The sequence below is a fragment of the Littorina saxatilis genome, linkage group LG17 (genome assembly GCF_037325665.1).
Source record: "Littorina saxatilis isolate snail1 linkage group LG17, US_GU_Lsax_2.0, whole genome shotgun sequence".
In the NCBI taxonomy this organism is placed as follows: domain Eukaryota; kingdom Metazoa; phylum Mollusca; class Gastropoda; order Littorinimorpha; family Littorinidae; genus Littorina; species Littorina saxatilis.
Genome location: NC_090261.1, coordinates 6487785 through 6510003, shown reverse-complemented (window position 1 = coordinate 6510003; position 22219 = coordinate 6487785). Strand labels below are relative to the sequence as shown.

The 22219-nt window shown below is 40.6% G+C and overlaps 2 protein-coding genes across 10 annotated transcripts in view; one reads left to right on the top strand and one right to left on the bottom strand.

The window, feature by feature from the left end:
- The window catches only part of LOC138953947 (Golgi resident protein GCP60-like), a 39130-nt gene extending 26395 nt beyond the window's left edge, over positions 1–12735 (bottom strand). For 3 of the 4 annotated variants that reach the window (XR_011451654.1, XM_070325959.1, XM_070325960.1), the window contains exons 1-3: positions 12540–12735; positions 6314–6455; positions 4283–4300 (exon numbers count right to left, since the gene is read on the bottom strand). Coding sequence is in view for 3 of the 4 variants with exons in the window: in XM_070325959.1 (XP_070182060.1) it covers positions 4283–4300; positions 6314–6455; positions 12540–12699 (320 nt within the window). In the remaining variant the exon portion in view is untranslated. The remainder of the gene's footprint in view (positions 1–4282; positions 4301–6313; positions 6456–12539) is intronic. The other variant, XM_070325961.1, reaches the window with a different exon arrangement.
- Positions 12736–13225: 490 nt separating this feature from the next.
- LOC138953868 (nephrocystin-1-like) overlaps positions 13226–22219 on the top strand; it is a 42072-nt gene continuing 33078 nt past the window's right edge. For all 6 annotated transcript variants that reach the window (XM_070325830.1, XM_070325827.1, XM_070325828.1 and 3 more), the window contains exons 1-7: positions 13226–13364; positions 14360–14445; positions 15735–15795; positions 17698–17772; positions 18121–18182; positions 20312–20487; positions 21790–21913. In XM_070325830.1, coding sequence (XP_070181931.1) covers positions 13299–13364; positions 14360–14445; positions 15735–15795; positions 17698–17772; positions 18121–18182; positions 20312–20487; positions 21790–21913 — 650 coding nt within the window. In that variant the 5' untranslated portion in view covers positions 13226–13298. The remainder of the gene's footprint in view (positions 13365–14359; positions 14446–15734; positions 15796–17697; positions 17773–18120; positions 18183–20311; positions 20488–21789; positions 21914–22219) is intronic.

Here is a 22219-nt window from a genome sequence, read left to right as displayed (position 1 = left end):
TAAGGACAAAAAACACTCTCAGTGGAGATAGTAGGAAAGTTCATAACTTTCTCACAAGAATTTTTTATTTCTCAATTACTCAAACACCAATGAATGAACTTGATGCAAACTTTCAGTGTGACTGCTGCTAGTGGATCCAAATGCATTACAAAGCTAGGTGTTCCCCAACCAGTCAATTTACTCTTTTTATAAGGCAAAAGGTTGGAAAGTTCATAACTCTTTTTTCACAAGAAAATCTGCACGTAAACTTCAAACTACTTTTGAACATGCAAAAACAAGTCAAACAACCCTTTTTATGTTTTATACCTCTGCAAAACATACTGTAAAATACTTTTTTTTTTAAATATATCAGGTTTCAATCTTTAATTATTATTTAGAGCTGATCAGTGAACAAAAATGAAGTCTTACGGAAATAGTTATGAACTTTCTGTGAAATTTTGTCTCCCCATTTTCTGCAGGCTCACTGACAAAATTCAAAAACTTTGCTTTGTCAAAGGTACATTTGAGTTTTACTGGCTCAGTGAAAAGTCATTCATGACATTCTGTCCCATAAATATGACAGAGTAGACCATGTTTCAATATGCTGTAAGGTCATGTCACAAAAAATGGCCAAAATGTAGTGCTGCTGACTTCAGATAATGGCGACATTTTCATTAAAAACAACAACTGAGCACACAATCTTTCTCTAGGTGTGTACTTCATACTTTTTTTTACAAGTCTCATTAATCTTTACAAGGATTTTATTTTTCTTTGATGTACAAATCAGGTTAGAGCCAAGGTTGCACAGCTATTTCAGCTGTGGACACCATTTCAGACTTAAGGCCATATATCAGTTATATATCAGAATCCAACAAAGTCAATTCCTGACTAATGCAGAAAAACATCACGCCCTATTCCCTCTTTCTCTCATAACACTCAACTAAACTGTAGTCTGCGGTAATGAACTACAGGTTTTTTTAACTCTGCAGTCTCATCAAAAATACATGTACCAGGTACATGCCAAGTTGTCAACTGATCCACACATTATCAGGCCAATTAATTATATATGATCACATCTCAGTGGCTCCATTAGTCAGACGTACCTCAGGTGGAAAACTGTACCTAGTTTAAGACTGGCAACTACCATTTACACAGAGACACTTGCTGCTTAATTTCCCTTATTCTTCATGTTAAACAGTTCCAGAACAGAACAAATGAGGGAATCTGAGTGTCGAACTGTCATTGCCGTAAGTGATCAAAACCCTCAAAAATATATGCACGAAAAAGAATCAGGCAGCAAAAGTCTTGTAATATTAAATTCTACGTATACACATGCTGACTGCTGCCTTTATATCTCTCACGTACGCCACTAACCAGATAGATCCTGCATTGTCAGACTGTCACACTCTCACTATCCAAGCTTCTGAAGAAGTCACACCATTCTTCAGTTTGAATTCGATTGTTTTCTAATTGTGTGTGTCCTTTCTCCGTACCGTGTCACTGTCGACAATAACATGTTTTTTATAATTTGAATCAGAATAGTCTATTACCTGTTACTGTAACTGTAAGGCCAAAATTCAAATCTCATCTTTCAATGTTGAATTAGTTTCAGTTCTATAGTGGTTGCAATCACATCCTCCATCCATCACATTTAAAACAGAGCTGGCATATGCTTTGGGACACTATGCAGGCTATATTTAACCGCATACCTCATAGTCATGTTAAAAAGGGTCAAGTGTGACTGACAGCTTTTTAAGTATCATTACTGATGCAGTACAGACTATCTGCACAAACAGTTCAACCTCGACCACACTGCTAATTACTGCGTTTACAGTGGTTCCTGCAATAACACTTAACAGGACACCAGTGTGGGTTCAGCCAAAAAGTGTTCCTTCAACACAAGTGGCCTTTCACGAGAGGGACAATATCTGTGTCTTGTTACTTGTACCCTTGGGACCAAACAAAAGTGTCTCTTAATTGTAAATGTAAGTGGCCTGCCAGTTTTATGAGAAGGACACTGGTGCATGTGATGATGACAACCTTGGGACTAACGTTCCTACATAGCAGGTGGCCTTTCATGAGAAGGACAGCGGTACCTGTGATGAGAGGACACCCTCCGCACCAACGTTCCTACATAGCAGGTGGCCTTTCCTGAGAGGGATTACTTTGTTCAAATTAACAAATGAGCACAAATAATGTCCTCTAACATGAGGTATCCTCTTATCTGTGAGCTCTACATATCTATACCACTGTCTGCATCTAGTTAACTTTTAATAGGGGGGGGGGGGGGAGGCATTAATTTGCGTCCTTGACCTGCCCCCCCCCCCCCCCCCCCCTCCAACTAGATCAACAGCAACCCTTCCCCTTTGAATTCAAAACTGTACATAACAATTCACATTCTGAATGTCATGTCTGCTCCAAAGACAAAATGTGATGACACAGCAGTTACACTGCCTGCAGCAGCCTCACCCTTTTATCCCCATAAAAACCCTGGCCCTGCCATCAGCAGATGGAGTAGTCTTGTTTACTTTAAATCTTGGATTGCAGCAGAGGACATTATTGATTTTTCCCGGGCTTTCAAAACAGGATCTGTGTCATTCCGCCTGGCAAGCACATCTTCTGTAATGACAGAGATAACTACCCTGCGCCTGCAGCACTCACAGTTGACTCACCAAGTTCCCCCCCCCCCCCCTTTTTTTTTTTTTACAAAATAATATTTTTGTTGTTAGCTGAACATAACAACACACAGTAAATAGAATTCTGAAGTATACAGGCACTGCATTCCTCAGGTAACTGTTATTGTTATCACACTGTGCTATACTGTCAATAAAAGTTGCTGTCTTTGCTTTTATTAGATTAGTTCTGATACTAATTGAGCTACTTTATAATCTCACTCTCAGCCTTCCGGGGTCAGGCTATCTCCAATTAGGTGGCGGGGCGACCATCCCCAACCTGGCGGGTCCCCAGGCGGCGGATAGGGGGCGTCCCTTAGATAGGGGATTGCAACGATATATGTCCGGGCTTGCCCGGATGAATAAGCTGTCCTGGACCAACTGGTGGTGTTCCTATCAGAGCGGGGTGGTTAACAGGTGGCACTGTTGACTAGTAAATACCCTATGTGCTCATACGGGTTCATCACACGGGTAAGAGGCGCGTTAAAACCTCTGCTACCTGTGCTCCCAGGTAAGGTCCCTGACCAGGAGCTAAGGGTGGGGTAACCCCGACAGAAACCTCTAGTGCTGAAGTCGGCGGTACTGAGCGAGACAGCGCACTTTAACGGATCACAGTACCACGCACAACACCGCCATGAATACACTCTCAGCCTTCATAACCTTCCTGGCAACAGGTGAACATATTCCTAGCTGACATTTCAGTTATTCTTTACATTATTATAAAACACCCCAGGTGGGAACATAAGACTGGGGGGATCAATAACGCCATAAAATGCCTTCCTGCAGAGACAATCATCATCCCGAACTTTGCAAAACATGACACTCCCACACATCATCCATCTTCTCTGTGGGAAATGCTTTCTGGAGACAATAACTAAGAAACCAACAGGCAATTTCTAATTAATGGACGATGTTGGGAAATAACGCTGTGGGGTTTGTATGGGTTGTGACAGAGTGAATACCCTTGCTTTTAGTGAAATATAGAGAAGGAGCATGTGTAGAAAGCTTTCTTTCTTTATTTGGTGTTTAACGTCGTTTTCAACCACGAAGGTTATATCGTGACGGGGGAGGGGGGGGGGGGGGATGGGATAGAGCCACTTGTTAATTGTTTCTTGTTCACAAAAGCACTAATCAAAAATTTGCTCCAGGGGCTTGCAACGTAGTACAATATATATATTACCTTACTGGGAGAATGCAAGTTTCCAGTACAAAGGACTTAACATTTCTTACATACTGCTTGACTAAAATCTGTACAAACATTGACTATATTCTATACAAGAAACACTTAACAAGGGTAAAAGGAGAAACAGAAACCGTAAGTCGCCTCTTACGACATGCTGGGGAGCATCGGGTAAATTCTTCCCCCTAACCCGCGGGGGGTGTGTAGAAAGCTTGCCTCACTAAATGCAAGAGTATTATCTCTTTCACAACCCATACAAACCCGACAGATATTTCCGGAATTCATCTGTTCTGAATAAAATATAAACCTTTGGGTATACAAACAACTGCTGAACAACAATGAACTCACAAAGCAATACAAACGAGAAGAAATAGAAAGGTGTAATTTAACAGGAGGGATAACAACAAAAGCCATGTGTACAACAATGTCTTTTTAGGACTGCTGTACTTACCAATCCCCAGGATCACAACTGGGAAGATATCACAAATGTCCAGCTCATCAAATCAAATCAAGACAATGATTCTCTGCTAATTGCAATAATAGTCTTGTGTCAACGGATTAGTTTAAGGCAATGGCAGGCATTCCTAACATGGTCCAACCAAAATGTAATTGAATTTTGAAATGCAGTGTTGTACTTCCTACAGGAAATATTGACATTGTTTGTGTGCATGTTCTGGAACAATTGATTGTGCTGACCAGCACTGTACGTTTTTAAAAAGTAATTTCTTTATAGTTTATACAATGCGTCATTTTTATGTGGACTTTCTCTTCTTCTTCTTCTGCGTTCGTGGGCTGAAACTCCCACGTACACTCATGTGTTTTTTTTGCACGAGTGGAATTTTACGTGTATGACCGTTTTTTACCCCACCATTTAGGCAGCCATACACCGTTTTCGGAGGAAGCATGCTGGGTATTTTCATGTTTCTATAACCCACCGAACTCTGACATGGATTACAGGATCTTTTTCGTGCGCACTTGGTCTTGTGCTTGCGTGTACACACGGGGGTGTTCGGACACCGAGGAGAGTCTGCACAGAAAGTTGACTCTGAGAAATAATTCTCTCGCCGAACGTGAGGACGAACTCACACTGACAGCGGCCAACTGGATACAAATCCAGCACGCTACCGACTGAGCTACATCCCCGCCCATGTGGACAATTGCTGACATATCCCATTTAAAATCCTGGATGGACTCGGAAGGTCTACAACGTGGTTTAACTTTAAGAAACAATAAGAACGGGGAGGGGGTGGGGGTATCTTTGATTTGAGATTCTCTTCTGATACATGTATTCGGGCAGTTGTGTGTATACCCCTAAATAAATAACTGGGGAAACAAAAACTAAAAAATAATAATGCATGACATTTCCTATAAACAGCATACAGCTGGAATATCATAGTGTACTAAAAAATGAACTAATAAATCTATCAGCATGTTGCTACCCCGAATCCAGAAGACATCCCATGGATGTAGCACCATCATCAACTTGTTCAACATCACTAAGCTAGCGGCAGAACAGCTGCCACGCTGAAACACCCTGCACTAACTGGACATTATACAGAAAGAACAGGATGCCACTTGGCCTTTGTTTTAATAGTGGATAATTATGTCCGAAATATTCAACAGCTTTGATAACTTTATTTTCTTTGTGACACTGCGTGCACACTCTAGTTGTACTTTTAGCCAGTGGTTCATCACAGACTGTTCTTATTACTTTTAATGTCTTGTTTTTCCCAGGATGACTGGTTGAGAATGAATGGGTGCTTTTTGTGTTCACATTCTCAAACTCTTTCATGCTGGTAATTTCAGTATTTTTATGAACAAAATTGTGTATAAGTATTCAGCTTTACGGTAGTATTTACCAGGCCAAAGAAAACAACAAGTAAAACTAAAAGCCACAAATTAGTTTTTGATGCACCAACACATCGCAGTCACTGATTCAGCATGGTGCATTCAGTAAGATGCTTTGTACTATTAATATTTCAACGCATTAATAAAGCCAGCTTTGGCTTACTGCCTTCACCAGCTTGTCAAAACTCCCAATGCCACCCTCAGTTTTACTAATGAATAAAACTAGATAATTCATTTGGCCCCTCCATCACACATTAGTTATAACTCAACCACTGACCCAGTTTATGGTTTACAGATCCGGCCACTCAGAATGGAAAAAATGAACACATTTATAAACTGCAACACACATGCACATGGAACTAAAACTTGGCATGAACACATGGTTTAAACTTTAATGTAAAAAGAGTTTACACACAAAGTTACTGAGCAGAACAGTTTCTAAAAAAATCAAAGTGAACAAAAGTATGCACATTGCCGACAATTCGTTCTGCATTCATACACATACATTTCAACTATCATTGTCAGTATCACTGACATAATGTAAAAGAGTAGCCCGGGATGATGATCCTGATAAAACAATAAGAACAAAGTTTTATTCTCAACTTTATAATTATGATATAAAATGTTGTCTCACCTTCTGTCATTTCCAACAACATCCAGAAATCCCACGTCTGGCATGGCTTCTGCGGTGTATTTGCCATGGGATACTTGTTTTGTGTATGCTACCAAACGTAGTTTGTCTTGGTAGGACAGCTGCAATGCTTTGCCTTCTTTTTCTGCACAACAAACCAGGACGACAATCAGTAAAGTCATAACTCATAGTCATACTACTACAGGCAAATCCAGCTAACTCACAAACGGTTAAGTCAAAAATTCGCTTAGCACACAAAGAAATTCTGGTCCGGAATTATCCCTCTTTATCTATGTGTACAAAGTACCCTGAGCTCGAAATGGGATTTCTCTTACGTAAGTCGAAAGACGGATAGCACACAACAGAAAGTCAGTCCCAAAGACAAAGTTTACTCTATATTTACTACAGCAACTCGAAACACGAAACTTGGCGTCTCACACTAGCGCATTGTGTAACCTTATTCCCTTCTTCTCTACACGGACGCCACACCGACTGGTCAGTCGGCACGCAATAAAGTATGAACTGAAGTTAGGAGGGGGCGAGGAGTAAGGAGGGGGCGAGGAGTAAGGAGAATTATCCAACTCCAAGAAAACATTCTGAAAAAGGTGGGGAAGTGGTGACAAGGCAGTGAACACACTCACCATGCACTGACATCATACGAAAGCAGCCACACAAACACAGCACAGAGGCAGAGGCAGGTGTGCAGATGCTTTGTGAGAATAAGCGTTGAAAACCAGTTTGAATAAAAAAAAACCAGCAGATAGAGCCGCATGTCATAATCATTCTTCTTGTCTGGCTTTATTGACTGCATGCCGATCTTGTGGCAGTGACTTTTCACTCTTTAGTCGGACTGTACACAAACCGCTCTCACTCTCCCTCACTGACTACCCTAAGCCCCGACAACTGATCCTTGGAAATTGTTTGGAAGAGTACACCTCTCTATTTCTCTCCAATGCTCTTCCTGCTGACTTCAGTGACACCGGACACCCCACTGAGTTTAGCCAGCTACCCTCCCCCCCCCCCCCTCTCTCTCTCTCTCTCTCCCCCCAGCCATGTACTGTTTGGTGCTGTGGCCAGAGAGGTGTCACCGGCTAATTGAGGCCAGCTGCACCGTTCACTCAGAGCAAAACTAGTTGACTGTGTCTAACTTTTGACAAAGCAACACAACTGAAGGGTTCACAGATTAGGTAACCGACTCACTGGTCAAGGCTGCAGGGAAACAAGAGTATCTTGTACGCGATGCTGAGAACGGTGGCCGATTTTTCACTCTCTTTCTCGGAGGGCCTTCATCATTGCAGGGACTGCTGTAAAGAAATGCTTGCTCAGAAACTAACTCTTTTTGCATTGAAACATGCACCAGAACTGGTGGACACCATCGACAATGTCAAACATGAAATCGAAGCAGTTTGCTTGAGGAAACGGTCGTGAGCAACTCAAACTTCTCTGTTTTCTTTTTTTTAAGAACATCTGAGGTGACTTTCTTTGTGGCCCTGCCCCCTCCCTCTGTAAGGACCCCCCTCCATAAGGACCGATTTTTGTCAACATTTTCAAGGTCGCTAGAGAGGGGTTCCACTGTACTATGACCAAGTCGAAATTTCGGATAGGACACAATAACAATTCGGTCCCTTCAATTTCGTCTTATCCGGATTTGCCTGTACTAGAATTCATTATTCATACACACTTCTTCTAAAACACTGAATACTGTGAACTTATGCAGTCATGTTTGGGCATACTTTGTAATTCTAGCAACTCTCATTCTTCACTAAAAACTGTGCTCAAAAGAACAACCCCAGGCAACACAGAAGTTAGACAGCTTACAAGTTACAACCCCAGACAACACAGAAGTTAGACAGCTTAAGTTACAACCAAAGAAAAACAGACTGAAAACACTAACACCAACTGTCGAAGCAACCAAAGGGACAGACAAAAAGTAGGCATTATACTTATACTATTAGAGAGGTGGTCGCTATGGAAAGATGAATTACAGAAAAGCTCGTCTGGGAGTGGGAACTGGGATTCATCGAACTCGAAGTGGTCACTTTGGGCACATTATAGCTCTTTCAAGAGGTAGTTTCAACTGCACTTTGATACTAACAGAACCATGCAGAGCATTACTCATAATGAAGTAATTTAATGAGCCAGAATAACACACAGCCACCAGTACTGATCTCCAGAGCCAATGTCAATTTTTTTTTTTTAGAGCTAAGTTGTAATTTGTAATGTAAGGCAGCTAGTTTAGTAAAGCAACATGTTACTTACACTGATATTGATAAGTAATATGTTTCCCTGTATACATGTGTAATACCAATAAATAAATGTACAACAAACATAAACAATAATCAATACCAAAAGTTTATCACCAATTGTTACTAACTGGTAACTTAATTATAACCATGATAGTGATACACAGACCTGGGAACCCCTGTTTTGAGTATTCTCAAACAAACTTGTTGGATTTTCAGAAAAATTAGCGTAAATCCACACAGCCTTTGAAACTCCATGATTCAAATATATGCTGAAGGATTTGTATAATTAACAACCAAAAAGACGTCACTACAGACATTATGAATCCGGATTTCCAGCATATATGGCCCAAAGTCAGAATAGGTGTCCATTTTTGTGACATACAAAATCAATTTTAAAAATGAACATTTTCTTTGTTTTGAAAATAGAGATGTATTTTAGAGCATAAATACGCAAGGAACAGCTATGATTTAAGAAAACTCATGTTTGATCACTTCACAGATTCAGGTTTAAAAGTTTGAAGGAGTTCATAACTTCACACCGTCACAAAATTTAGACTTGTTAAATCATTGTTGCTACATGTATTGGGTCTGTTTTAGACATCTGAGCAAATTGCTACAGCAAATTACTTTGCATTTCAAGCAAGTTAAACTTGTTTTGGCCACGCATGATGCAGATGTGAACTCCATTAATGGGAAGTTCATAACTTCACATAATTTACTTTTATTGGTATAATACATTTAATTTATACAGGCAGGAAACAATTTGTTTTGTTTTTTAATCTGAAAAAGGTGAGCTGGAACATGAAGGTAATTTTTGAAGATGAAGTGTGGAGAAGATTTTTTGGTTATCTGTATTATTTATAGAAATTAATATTGTCACAATTTTTTCACAGCAAATATTGGCATAAGTTATCATTAAATCTACAATTTTGCTGTTTTTGTGCAAAATGTGCTTGAAAAGTACCATCAAAAGGATTTCAATACACCAAAATGTTTGTCTGACTCTGAGTTGGCAGAAACTGAAAGTATTTTTAGAATGTCCTTGGAGTTCATAACTTCACACCGTGACATCACAAACTATGGCTAATTCAAACCAAAGTAAGAAAGTGCATATGTCATCTTATTTTCTCTCCAGCTACTCTTTGTAATCAACATACAACTAAGTAATAAAAGTAAAACATTTGTGAAAACAAACGATAACAAAAATCATAAAATGTGAGCGTGCGCATAACTTCACAAGAATTTTTGTTATGTTGGTCTCTAGTACAGTTACTGTATAATATATTTGCAAAACAATGACAAACTGAGAACACAGAGTTATAGTATAGGCTAAAGCTGCACTTATATTACAAAATCAGATTTTAATTGCCAAAATAAAACAAATTGTTTGAAACTTGTGAAGTTCATAACTTCACATCAATCACACATTTATACTAAAATAACTAACTAAAGTCTCTTGCAAATAATTCTAAACAACTTAATGATTTACTTAACCAAACTCAGTCATGAAAACTGTTACCGAAATCATTATTTAGTTAGTGTTTATGTCAGCTGACTGTGTGTTCATAACTTCACATCATTTATTTAACTGAAAAGCTACGTACTAAAATCTGCTGGTAAATTAAAATAAAAATGACATCAAACTGTAACAGCCTACTCTGGAGAAGAGCAGCACATCATTTGAGGTAGTGATTTAGTGTAATAAATTAATTATTGTGTATAAATCATACTCATGGCATGTGTTCATAACTTCACACCGTGGGGCTGAGGGTCAGTTGATGTGAAGTTATGTACACCGTGCAGTCAACCCAGATTCATGCTGGAATTATCAAAATGTAATTTTGAGGGTTGATGTTCAGAAAACTTCTTACAAAATGTCCAGATAAAGTCAAATGTACTCTTTTGCTATTAACAAGGCATTATTTTAAACACGCCCTTGAAAAATGAGCTTGAGTTATGTGAAGTTATGAACTTCATGACAAAACGGCTAAGTACTTCAGAAAGAAACAGTCGGCAGCCAGTAGATTCTTTTTGTGATGAAAATCATGGTACAGTGTAATTTGGAAACTGAAAAGTCATTTTACATATATTTTGGGTTTTGACATGAGTTAGTAACTCTCACATAAAAATAGTGCGCAAGACACAGAGAAAATGGCTAACTAAAGCATACTGCTTGACTTTAGTGACAAAAATTGCTTAGTATCTAAATCTAATGTACTTTTATATGCAAAATTGCTGTTCCACTACAACCTTAACTTTCATGGCTAGCATTTAAGGACAAAAAACACTCTCAGTGGAGATAGTAGGAAAGTTCATAACTTTCTCACAAGAATTTTTTATTTCTCAATTACTCAAACACCAATGAATGAACTTGATGCAAACTTTCAGTGTGACTGCTGCTAGTGGATCCAAATGCATTACAAAGCTAGGTGTTCCCCAACCAGTCAATTTACTCTTTTTTAAGGCAAAAGGTTGGAAAGTTCATAACTCTTTTTTCACAAGAAAATCTGCACGTAAACTTCAAACTACTTTTGAACATGCAAAAACAAGTCAAACAACCCTTTTTATCTTTTATACCTCTGCAAAACATACTGTAAAATACTTTTTTACAAAAATATATCAGGTTTCAATCTTTAATTATCATTTAGAGCTGACCAGTGAACAAAAATGAAGTCTTACGGAAATAGTTATGAACTTTCTGTGAAATTTTGTCTCCCCATTTTCTGCAGGCTCACTGACAAAATTCAAAAACTTTGCTTTGTCAAAGGTACATTTGAGTTTTACTGGCTCAGTGAAAAGTCATTCATGACATTCTGTCCCATAAATATGACAGAGTAGACCATGTTTCAATATGCTGTAAGGTCATGTCACAAAAAATGGCCAAAATGTAGTGCTGCTGACTTCAGATAATGGCGACATTTTCATTAAAAACAACAACTGAGCACACAATGTTTCTCTAGGTGTGTACTTCATACTTTTTTTTACAAGTCTCATTAATCTTTACAAGGATTTTATTTTTCTTTGATGTACAAATCAGGTTAGAGCCAAGGTTGCACAGCTATTTCAGCTGTGGACACCATTTCAGACTTAAGGCCATATACCAAAAGAATCCCACCCATGGTATCACTATCAGGCATGGGAATTGTAAACAGTAAAAAAGGCTGAACAATTTTAAGTAATAGCAAAGTTGACGGCGCAGCGCCGAGCCTCACTAGGGCAGTAGGGGGGTCCGGGGGCATGCCCCCCGGAATTAGTTTTCTCCAAATGGCAAATGGTGCAATTTGGTGTCATCTGAACTCTAAGTTTGACATTAAATTCTGTTTTTAGAACCATTTATTGTTTCGGCAGACACTTTTGCTTTTTATGCGAAAAAAAAAATGGGGCGGAAATTTGCCTTACGGGGGACAATTTCCTTGCCTGCAGGTATGGGTTCCCTGGTCTGGATACATATTACAATTTACATGTGTCTGGCTGTCTTTTTAATTTTATGCATTAAATAAATTTAAAACTGCTTCATCTTGACTTCATTTAGCCTAGTTCATTGCAGCATTTTTGTTGTTGTAATTTTACAATGTCAAAAAAAGAGTAAATTGTATTAATCAATCAATCAATAACGAAGTTGCTCAAGCACGAAGTAGCAAGTAGCAGTATCACTTAAATTAAAACAGTTTGCAGACACTAAGAGTAAGAGTACTATTACTAAGACTGAGTGAGACAGCAGCCGGCTAGAGGAAACAAGAATGACGATGTTGATTCAATGATTGTGATTGTGAATCTTGGTCAGTTACCAATGATGAACGCTTGGGTTTTAAAGGGGACATGCTTGCAGTTGCACACCGATTATTTTACAACTGAAGACTGTTATAGTATAGTAGTATTTTTTCCAAGCTATTGGTTTACTCTCGAAGAAACAGAATTACACACATTTACAGATCAGTGAAAGTGAAACGTTACAAATGAAGTAGCATGATAAATGCACCTACCTTTGAAGAATTTCAAAGCAATCTTGTACAAATCATCTAGAGCAAAGCCCCATAGCTGGACGAATGCGTCTGATTGTTCTTGGTATGTTAAATTATTTGATTGTTCATCATTCACTTGCAAATCCTTGATTCCGTTTGCAAGGGACTCGGCAGCGGCCATGTTTACTCTCAGCCACGTAGGAAGCGAGGCTCTTGTCTCGGCCTCGTTTTCACTTCACGGGAGTGGCAAATCGATTTTGCTGTCTGCTACGAGCAGTGTTTTGATGTATTCGAATGATTGGGCCAACAGAATACTTTCATGTGCTGACTGATACAACAACATAAAACTAATTAAATAGCGTTGCATTTTCTTCTTTTATTTTATTTGCAATATTTGTCTACGCATTTCCAAAAGGAAGATTGATGCCTTCAGCGGTCTCAGAACCAAGGGAGAGTACTCCTATCAGAGATTTCCGACGGTGTCGGGTGTAAATTTATTCCCTTCATCCTTCATTCCTTGTGATGAAAATCCCCTTTTAAAGCTAATCCATGTATCGGAAGGGGGGCAAACAACCCGACAAAGTCATTTTATGACTTTTTAGATAGAATGTCATTTTAATGCTTGAACGGGAAAAGCAGCCCACAAACAGCGCACACAGTGATCATTTTTGGTAGGGGCTTATTTTCCCAGCTCGCCGGACAGCAAGACTGTTGTGTTATGGCGGACAAGTAGGAGCGAAAACCGCGAGTGTGTAAAGTGGACGCAGATAAACAATCATCATGCCTAAAAAAGAGCCAGGACCCCTGGCCAAGGCGACCAAGGAGATTGATGTCGTAAAGAAACATGTGAGTTGCAGCACGATCTGTGCAGCTGATCCTTGCTTCCCTTTGTGTTTTACAGATTGTATTATTTATTCCATGGCTGACCTGTATGGACAAGTCGCTGTATGGGACGCAGAGCAACATTCATTTGAATTTATCAATCGTGTCAGTGCGATCTGATTGCAATTCATATGCTGTACAGTGTAGTAGTAGGTCAGTTTGCAGGTTTGCGGTTTTTGATTTTCTCATAGACTGAGAAAACGTAAGATAAAGTATCTGTAAGTTACGCTGCACTTGTGGGACAAGTCATCCAGATGTCTGGCATTGATGCAGCGGAGTGGGGGGTGCGCAGCTGATTCTTTATCGTCGTCTGGCTACTGCCAGCGCCGACTTGAAGCTCTCGGTCGATGCCGAGGTTACAATTACTTCATCTAATTGGTTCCAGGCCACTACAGTCTTTGGAAAAAACGAATGTCTGTATTGCTCAGTGTTACAGCGTGGCACGGTGAAGCATCTGCTATTGTTCCTGATGTAGTTGTCTACTGGGTTCGAGGTGCTATAGTCTCTGGAAGATTGACCTGGACGAATGAGGCGTCCTGGTTTTTGAGGGATCAGGAACTTGTCAGGCGGGATTGCCGGCACCAGCCCCTCAACCACTTTGTAGAGGGAGGTTAGACGCAGGTGTTCGCGACGTTCCTGGAGGGTTGGTAGTTGAAGCTTGTGTAGGAGCCCAGTGACGAAGCCAGGAGTCGTGGTTCTGTAGTCACCAGAGATGAAGCGGGATGCGTTCCGCTGTATGCGCTCCAATCTCTCGACGTCCTGCTTAAGGTATGGGTCCCAGATGGTGGCACCGTACTCAAGAAGAGGGCGGATGAGGGCAAGGTAGGCGTTGTGCCTGCAGTTTGTAAGTTAGTAAGATATAAAATATACCACCTATTTGAAAATACGTAAGATACCATGCACCTATCATGATGGCCCATTTTACAATGTTATGAACTGACAAGTGATTTCCCTTTCAGATTGATGCTGCTGTGAAAGAAGCAAACAAGACAGTCGGCACCAAGAAGCTCAAGACAGAAGAAAGACTGAACACTTTGTACAGAAAGTATGTTAATAAGTTGTTGTTTTTGAGTCACTTGAGAAAAAGTGACTCTATGTAATCGGTCAGTGTTAGTCTGTCCGGCCGGCCGGCCGGCCGGCCGGCCGTAGACACCACCTTAACGTTGGACTTTTCTCAGAAACTATCAAAGCGATCGGGCTCATATTTTGTTTAGTCGTGACCTCCAATGACCTCTACACTTTAACGATGGTTTCGTTGACCTTTGACCTTTTTCAAGGTCACAGGTCAGCGTCAAAGGAAAAATTAGACATTTTATATCTTTGACAAAGTTCATCGGATGTGATTGAAACTTTGTAGGATTATTCTTTACATCAAAGTATTTACATCTGTAGCCTTTTACGAACGTTATCAGAAAAACAAGGGAGATAACTAGCCTTTTCTGTTCGGCAACACACAACTTAACGTTGGGCTTTTCTCGGAAACTATAAAAGTGACCGGGCTCAAATTTTATGTGAACGTGACTCCCAGTGACCTCTACACTTTGACGTCTGCTTTGGTGACCTTTGACCTTTTTCAAGGTCACAGGTATGTCTTGAAGGAAAAAAATTGAAATATCATATCTCTGAAACTATTCATCGGATTTGATTCAAACTTTATAGGATTATTCTTTACATCAAATTATTTACATCTGTATTGTGTTGTGAATAGCAATTTCTTCCTGTCCATCTGATGCCTCATATAATATTCAGAACTGCGAAAGTGACTCGATCGAGCGTTTGCTCTTCTTACTAAATACCTTTTTCTTTATCAATATATATAATATATATATCATGTTTACTGCTTCAATCCTTGTAATTGTATGTTTTGAAGAATTCATATAGAATATGATATGGACACACAACATGCACGCACAAACTCACACTCACACACGTAAACAGCTTTGAGTTTAGATTGTTTTCCCTTGGATGTGAATTGTGATCTACATATATCTATATATATCTAGACCTTGACACATTTGATTCTTTCCATATTTTACATGCTAACACCCAGGTTTCATTTAGATGAATCTGCATCATTTCCGCAACTGACGACAAACATTTCCCTAATGTCTCCTAAAAATAAAAAGACAGAACATTTATCTCAACTGTCAATCAGGCATCACGTTAAAAATGTTCAATACCACAGTCGCTTCTTACATTTACAAAGACACTATTACGTGGTCAATTTAGAGCAAAACCAGTCCCAGTGAAAATTATCGAAAAGAGAAGTTGCTTGGAACTAATGAACATTGAAATTGAATGTATTTATAACTTTGTTTTGCTGTGTTATAACAGCTGCTTTGACCGCAAGGAGGAGCTGAACAAACTTCATGCTACAGTGGAAAGCTTGACAGAGGTATGTGTTGTGACTTCATTCATCTTGCATTCTTTACCAAATTATCACTTTTCCTTTTACTTTTATTTTCTTGGTAGGTTGTGCATGCTCTTTCTCTCTTTCTCTTTTTGTCTCTTTCTGACTCTCTTTCCCTGTGTCTCTGTCTTTAGACTCTTTGTCTCTTTCTGACTCCCTTTCCCTGTGTCTCTGTCTGACTCTCTTTCCCTGTGTCTCTGTCTGACTCCCTTTCCCTGTGTCTCTGTCTGACTCTCTTTCCCTGTGTCTCTTTCTGACTCTCTTTCCCTGTGTCTCTTTCTGACTCTCTTTCCCTGTGTCTCTTTCTGACTCTCTTTCCCTGTGTCTCTTTCTGACTCTCTTTCCCTGTGTCTCTTTCTGACTCCCTTTCCCTGTGTCTCTGTCTGACTCTCTTTCCCTGTGTCTCTTTCTGACTCTCTTTCCCTGTGTCTCTTTCTGACTCTCTTTCCCTGTGTCTCTTTCTGACTCTCTTTCCCTGTGTCTCTTTCTGACTCTCTTTCCCTGTGTCTCTTTCTGACTCCCTTTCCCTGTGTCTCTGTCTGACTCTCTTTCCCTGTGTCTCTTTCTGACTCTCTTTCCCTGTGTCTCTTTCTGACTCTCTTTCCCTGTGTCTCTTTCTGACTCTCTTTCTCTTTTTGTCTCTTTCTGACTCTCTTTCCCTGTGTCTCTGTCTGACTCTCTTTCCCTGTGTCTCTTTCTGACTCTCTTTCCCTGTGTCTCTTTCTGACTCTCTTTCTCTGTGTCTCTTTCTGACTCTCTTTCCCTGTGTCTCTTTCTGACTCTCTTTCCCTGTGTCTCTTTCTGACTCTCTTTCCCTGTGTCTCTTTCTGACTCTCTTTCTCTGTGTCTCTTTCTGACTCTCTTTCTCTTTTTGTCTCTTTCTGACTCTCTTTCTCTTTTTGTCTCTTTCTGACTCTCTTTCTCTTTTTGTCTCTTTCTGACTCTCTTTCCCTGTGTCTCTTTCTGACTCTCTTTCTCTTTTTGTCTCTTTCTGACTCTCTTTCTCTTTTTGTCTCTTTCTGACTCTCTTTCTCTTTTTGTCTCTTTCTGACTCTCTTTCTCTTTTTGTCTCTTTCTGACTCTCTTTCTCTTTTTGTCTCTTTCTGACTCTCTTTCTCTTTTTGTCTCTTTCTGACTCTCTTTCTCTTTTTGTCTCTTTCTGACTCTCTTTCCCTTTGTCTCTGTCTGACTCTCTTTCTCTTTTTGTCTCTTTCTGACTCTCTTTCTCTTTTTGTCTCTTTCTGACTCTCTTTCTCTTTTTGTCTCTTTCTGACTCTCTTTCCCTGTGTCTCTTTCTGACTCTCTTTCTCTTTTTGTCTCTTTCTGACTCTCTTTCTCTTTTTGTCTCTTTCTGACTCTCTTTCTCTTTTTGTCTCTTTCTGACTCTCTTTCCCTGTGTCTCTTTCTGACTCTCTTTCTCTTTTTGTCTCTTTCTGACTCTCTTTCCCTGTGTCTCTTTCTGACTCTCTTTCTCTTTTTGTCTCTTTCTGACTCTCTTTCTCTTTTTGTCTCTTTCTGACTCTCTTTCTCTTTTTGTCTCTTTCTGACTCTCTTTCTCTTTTTGTCTCTTTCTGACTCTCTTTCCCTGTGTCTCTTTCTGACTCTCTTTCTCTTTTTGTCTCTTTCTGACTCTCTTTCCCTGTGTCTCTTTCTGACTCTCTTTCTCTTTTTGTCTCTTTCTGACTCTCTTTCTCTTTTTGTCTCTTTCTGACTCTCTTTCTCTTTTTGTCTCTTTCTGACTCTCTTTCTCTTTTTGTCTCTTTCTGACTCTCTTTCTCTTTTTGTCTCTTTCTGACTCTCTTTCCCTGTGTCTCTGTCTTTAGAAGACTCTTTGTCTCAGTTTTTAATGTACCCATTTTTTTTAGATTGTTGTTTTTATTTGTACAGGAACAAGAACCTGAGAAAGTGAAGAACTTTGAAAACAAGAAGAAGAATGAACTGAAAAGACTGGATACAATGCTTGTAAGTTCGTGTATTTTCCCCCCTTATACATTTCCCTCTTCAGAGTGGTGACACAACAAGCTGTTTGGACCAGAAATAAAATGAGACATTCATATTCTGAGAGTGCCTTAAATGTGTGTGTGTGTGTGTGTGTGTGTGTGTGTGTGTGTCTGTGTGTGTGTGTGTGTGTGTGTGTGTGTGTTAAATTAATATGTATTTCATTTATTTATTCCTTTGATTTATTTTTGGTTTCCAAGGATGTGTTTGTGATAATCATTACCAAAGGGAACATGTGGTTTAGGTCTTCATAATAGACTGAATGTTGACTGTTATGGTTAGTCTGTAACTGCTTATTATGTTTGATTGCAGACTCAGATGACTCAGTCCATGTCAAAGCTGTTACCTGATCAGAATGAAGAGGAGTTTGCAAGGTATCACATGTTCACATGCAGCTAGGGCACAAAACTAAAATGTTTTGAAATTCAAGTTACACAGATGACAGGTCACAGCATCATAGCATGTTTTATTATGTTTTTCCTTTCTTTCTTTTTCTTCACGGCCATTTTGTCCATTTACTTTTTATTATTTTTTTTTAAACATTAAAATGGTCATAACATGATAATCTTCTTTTGTCTAAAGTCAACAGTATTCAAATGCTTATAAAGGAAGTTGAAAAGAAGCTTTCCTTGTTGTTTTTGACTTGCTTGTTGGGGTTGTGCAGATCTTTGTGTATTTATATACTGTTCAAAAAAAGAAACGCATAGTTGCTACTTGCCAAATTTGTTTTATTTTTCTAAAAAATTAACAGAAAATCCAATATTTAGATTATTTGTTTGAAATTTGGTATGGACACAGTTGAATGCACACACAGTTCATTTGCATCTTCAAATCAATCAGTCAATCAATACGATTGGGTGCCGAGGCTGTCAAGTCAGTAGGGGGTGTGACTGTCTTGAGCAGCAACAACTGCCCGGCACCTTCTGGGCATGGACTGGATCAGATGCCGGATATCTTGCTGTGGGATGGTGTCCCACTCCTCCTGAAGTGCCTGCAATAGATCGCGGTGATTTGCCGGCGCTTCTTCTCGCCTGCGCACACGTCTGTCCAATTCATCCCAGAGATGTTCTATCGGGTTCATGTCTGGCGACATGGATGGCCAGGGAAGCACCTGGACATGGTGGTCGGTGAGGAACTGGGTGTTGAGTCGTGCTGTGTGCGGGCGAGCGTTGTCCTGCTGGAATATGGCATCCTGGTCAGCCAGAAGAGGAAGGGCGTGTGGGCGCAGAATTTCCTCCACGTATCGCTGGGCAGTTATGCGCCCTTGGACGTGCACCAGGGTGCTCCTTCCAGCGGTATTGATCGCCCCCCACACCATGACGCCTCCACCACCATGAACGGGTGCCTAATCCACACAGTTGGGCGCGTAACGTTCGTTTACTCTCCGGTAGACCCTCCTCCGACCATCATGTCGCTGGAGCAGGAAGTAGGACTCGTCGCTGAACCACACGTGTCTCCAGTGATTCCGGACGGTCCAGCGAAGGTGCTGGTTGCCCCACTGCACTCGGTTCTGGCGATGGCGGCGGGTGAGGACAGCTCCTCTGTGAGGTCTGCGAGCTCTCAAACCAGCTTCATGCAGGCGGTTCCGCACGGTCTGGTCCGATAATCGGTGTGGCCCGGGGAGAGCCTGGACAGAAGATGAGGCCGACAGGAAACGATTCCGGAGGTGGCGGAGCCGTATGAAGCGGTCGTGAGCAGCAGTTGTCGCCCTTGGTCTTCCCGCTCGTGGCAAGTCAGCAACGGAGCCAGTGGCTTGAAACCTGACCCACAGTCTACTGATGGTGCTCTGGGACACGTGGAAGTGCCTGGCGATTGCACTTTGACTTTGGCCTGCTTGTAAACGACCCAATGCAATTTGGCGGTCTTCTCTGCTCAATCGGGCCATCTTTCGTCGCTGAATTGTCGTCTGATTTCTTTGTGGCGAACAATCCGCTTTTATGGGTTTTGGAAGACATGGTGAGAGCTCAATATTCCCCGAGTTTCACGAGATTACACTGAAGCATGACGAATGGTCATGCCAAATGAGCAATTTTGACATTGTAGCCACTGATAACGCATGCGTCACGTGCAGAGCTCACTTGTGGCAATGGACGAAAGGTCGACGACCAGATAAACATTTTCTGCAGTTTGGTGGATATCCTTGTAGCCATATAATTAAATTAACCAAATATTACAAGCTATGCGTTTCTTTTTTTGAACAGTATAATACTTTGTAGCTAAACTGAGAATTCTGTCATCAAGTATTTTAGTTGGTTAAAGGAATCTGTAACTGAGTTATTGGAACCAGCTTCATCTCCAGGATCACTCACGGGATAGCTCAGTGCCTGTATGTATTCAGGCTTTTTAGTCATTACAAATACATTCTGCATGTGCATGTATACATATACATATGTAATTCAATCAGAGCATTTAGGCTCAGGTAGCTCTGAACTGCAAACAGATGAATGTTTCTACTAAATCTGGGACTCCTTTTTGTAAACAAAATGTCCACTTTCCCGTGCAGAAAAGTTCACCAGGAGCTCGATGAAGCAAAGAAGAAAGCTGAAGAAGAAGAAGAGGACGAGGAAGAAGAAGAGGATGAGGAAGAAGAAGAAGAAGAGGAGGAGGAGGAAGAAGAGGAGGAGGAAGAAGAAGAAAGCAAGACAACTAAAGGTGCACCTGGAAAGTCGGCGGGACCTGGTATGTGTTTTAATTAATCTTAGCTCAATTTCTTGGCCACCTTTCACCTATTTTCATATAAAGCTGCACGTTTTTGATGTTTTACTGTGGAATTTTTAAATAAACAGGAATTTCAGATAAACAGATTTGCTTCATAAGAATATTGACTTTAACGAGAACCCTAACACATGTACATCTACATGTGATAACAAGAGGCGAAGCCTTCAAGGCTCACGTAAGAAATCGACAAACAGTAACACAAACTCAATCACTCCATCACACATACACACACACAGTAAACCCATTGTAGTTTCTTTGGCATAGGTGACACGGTGCAAGAGTGCGAGACACTAGATCTAGATCTGTCTGTCTGTAGCTTACTTATGCAGTTACGGGGACACGACTGCCTGGAGATGGCCAGATCGACACTGCGCTTTCGACAGCGCTTCCTCGTGCAGACACTGGAAACACGCTGTGCAGATTAACCTGTAGGAAATCTCCTTTGGTATCTTCTTTATCTATTTTTCTGGAGCTACGAAACCGAACAATGTGAAATCATGAGTCGTCTTCTCCGAATCGGCGAACTGCAGCTCGGTGATAACTGTATCTATACCACAATCCTTCACGCGATCTGACCTAACCTTGACCCCTGACCTGGTCTACATACCACACACGACACAAACAAACCAGTCAGCTGTTTTTACAACAGGAAAGAGTTGTATGAGTTGCTTGAAGCTGAGACAAGCACTGATCTGCAGGAGAGTCAAGTGGTCATGTCGTCATTGAATAATGAGCTCTGATGTGTATGCCATTTATGTCCGCTCAATATGATCCCTTTTTATACCTTTGAAAATATGGACATTGGAGCTCACTATATTCACTGCCGTCATGTTCGCTTGCCTTGGCTTTAAGCAGTGCAGGTCTTACGAAGCCCAGAAAGAAAGACAAAAATAGTTACATGTACACATGTACAGTCCAACCTGTCCTGACAAGCACCTGGTTCTCTAAAGCGACCACCTGCTCACAACCCCCACTCCGAAGAACCCCAGATGCCTTTTTCTTCTACGTATATAATTCACCTTTCCGTAGCAACCACCTGTCTAAAGCGACCACTTTCGGTTGGTCCCTTGGCTGGTTGTTGCAGACAGATTCAACGGTATTTCAAATATCTGGATGTTGTCTCATTCCCTCTTATCATAACAGACCATGATTTTTGGAAATCGTCCACATATTACTTATATTAGGACTCTCATATCCCCTCTTATCATAGAGTTAGTTCTCAGTTTCATGAACAGGATACTGTACGGTTGATCATCATTGCAGCGAAGAAGGCCGCTGAGGAGCATGAAGATGAGGAAGAAGAGGAGGATGACGAAGAGGAGGAGGATGAAGAGGAAGATGAGGAGGAGGAAGCAGAGAAGGAGGAAGTGAAGAAACACGCACAAAGGTACGACAAGGTTATCACTGGCATGTGAAAGCAATTATGCCAAAATCCCTCCACTCCATAGCCACGACAACCTAGCTCCTCCATCTCCCTAGTATAAGAGAAATCATATGCAAAACTAAAGGAATAATCCATTCCAGAGATTGGTTGTATGTATGACTTAAGATTAGTGTGGAACATTTTCTTTCGAAACCATGCTGACCACTGTGTCATGGAATGAGTTTCTTTTTGTTCGGTTGACTGTTTTGACATTATTGGAAGGGGGGGGGGGGGGGGACACTTGGAAAATGTCGGTGATCATTGATTGAC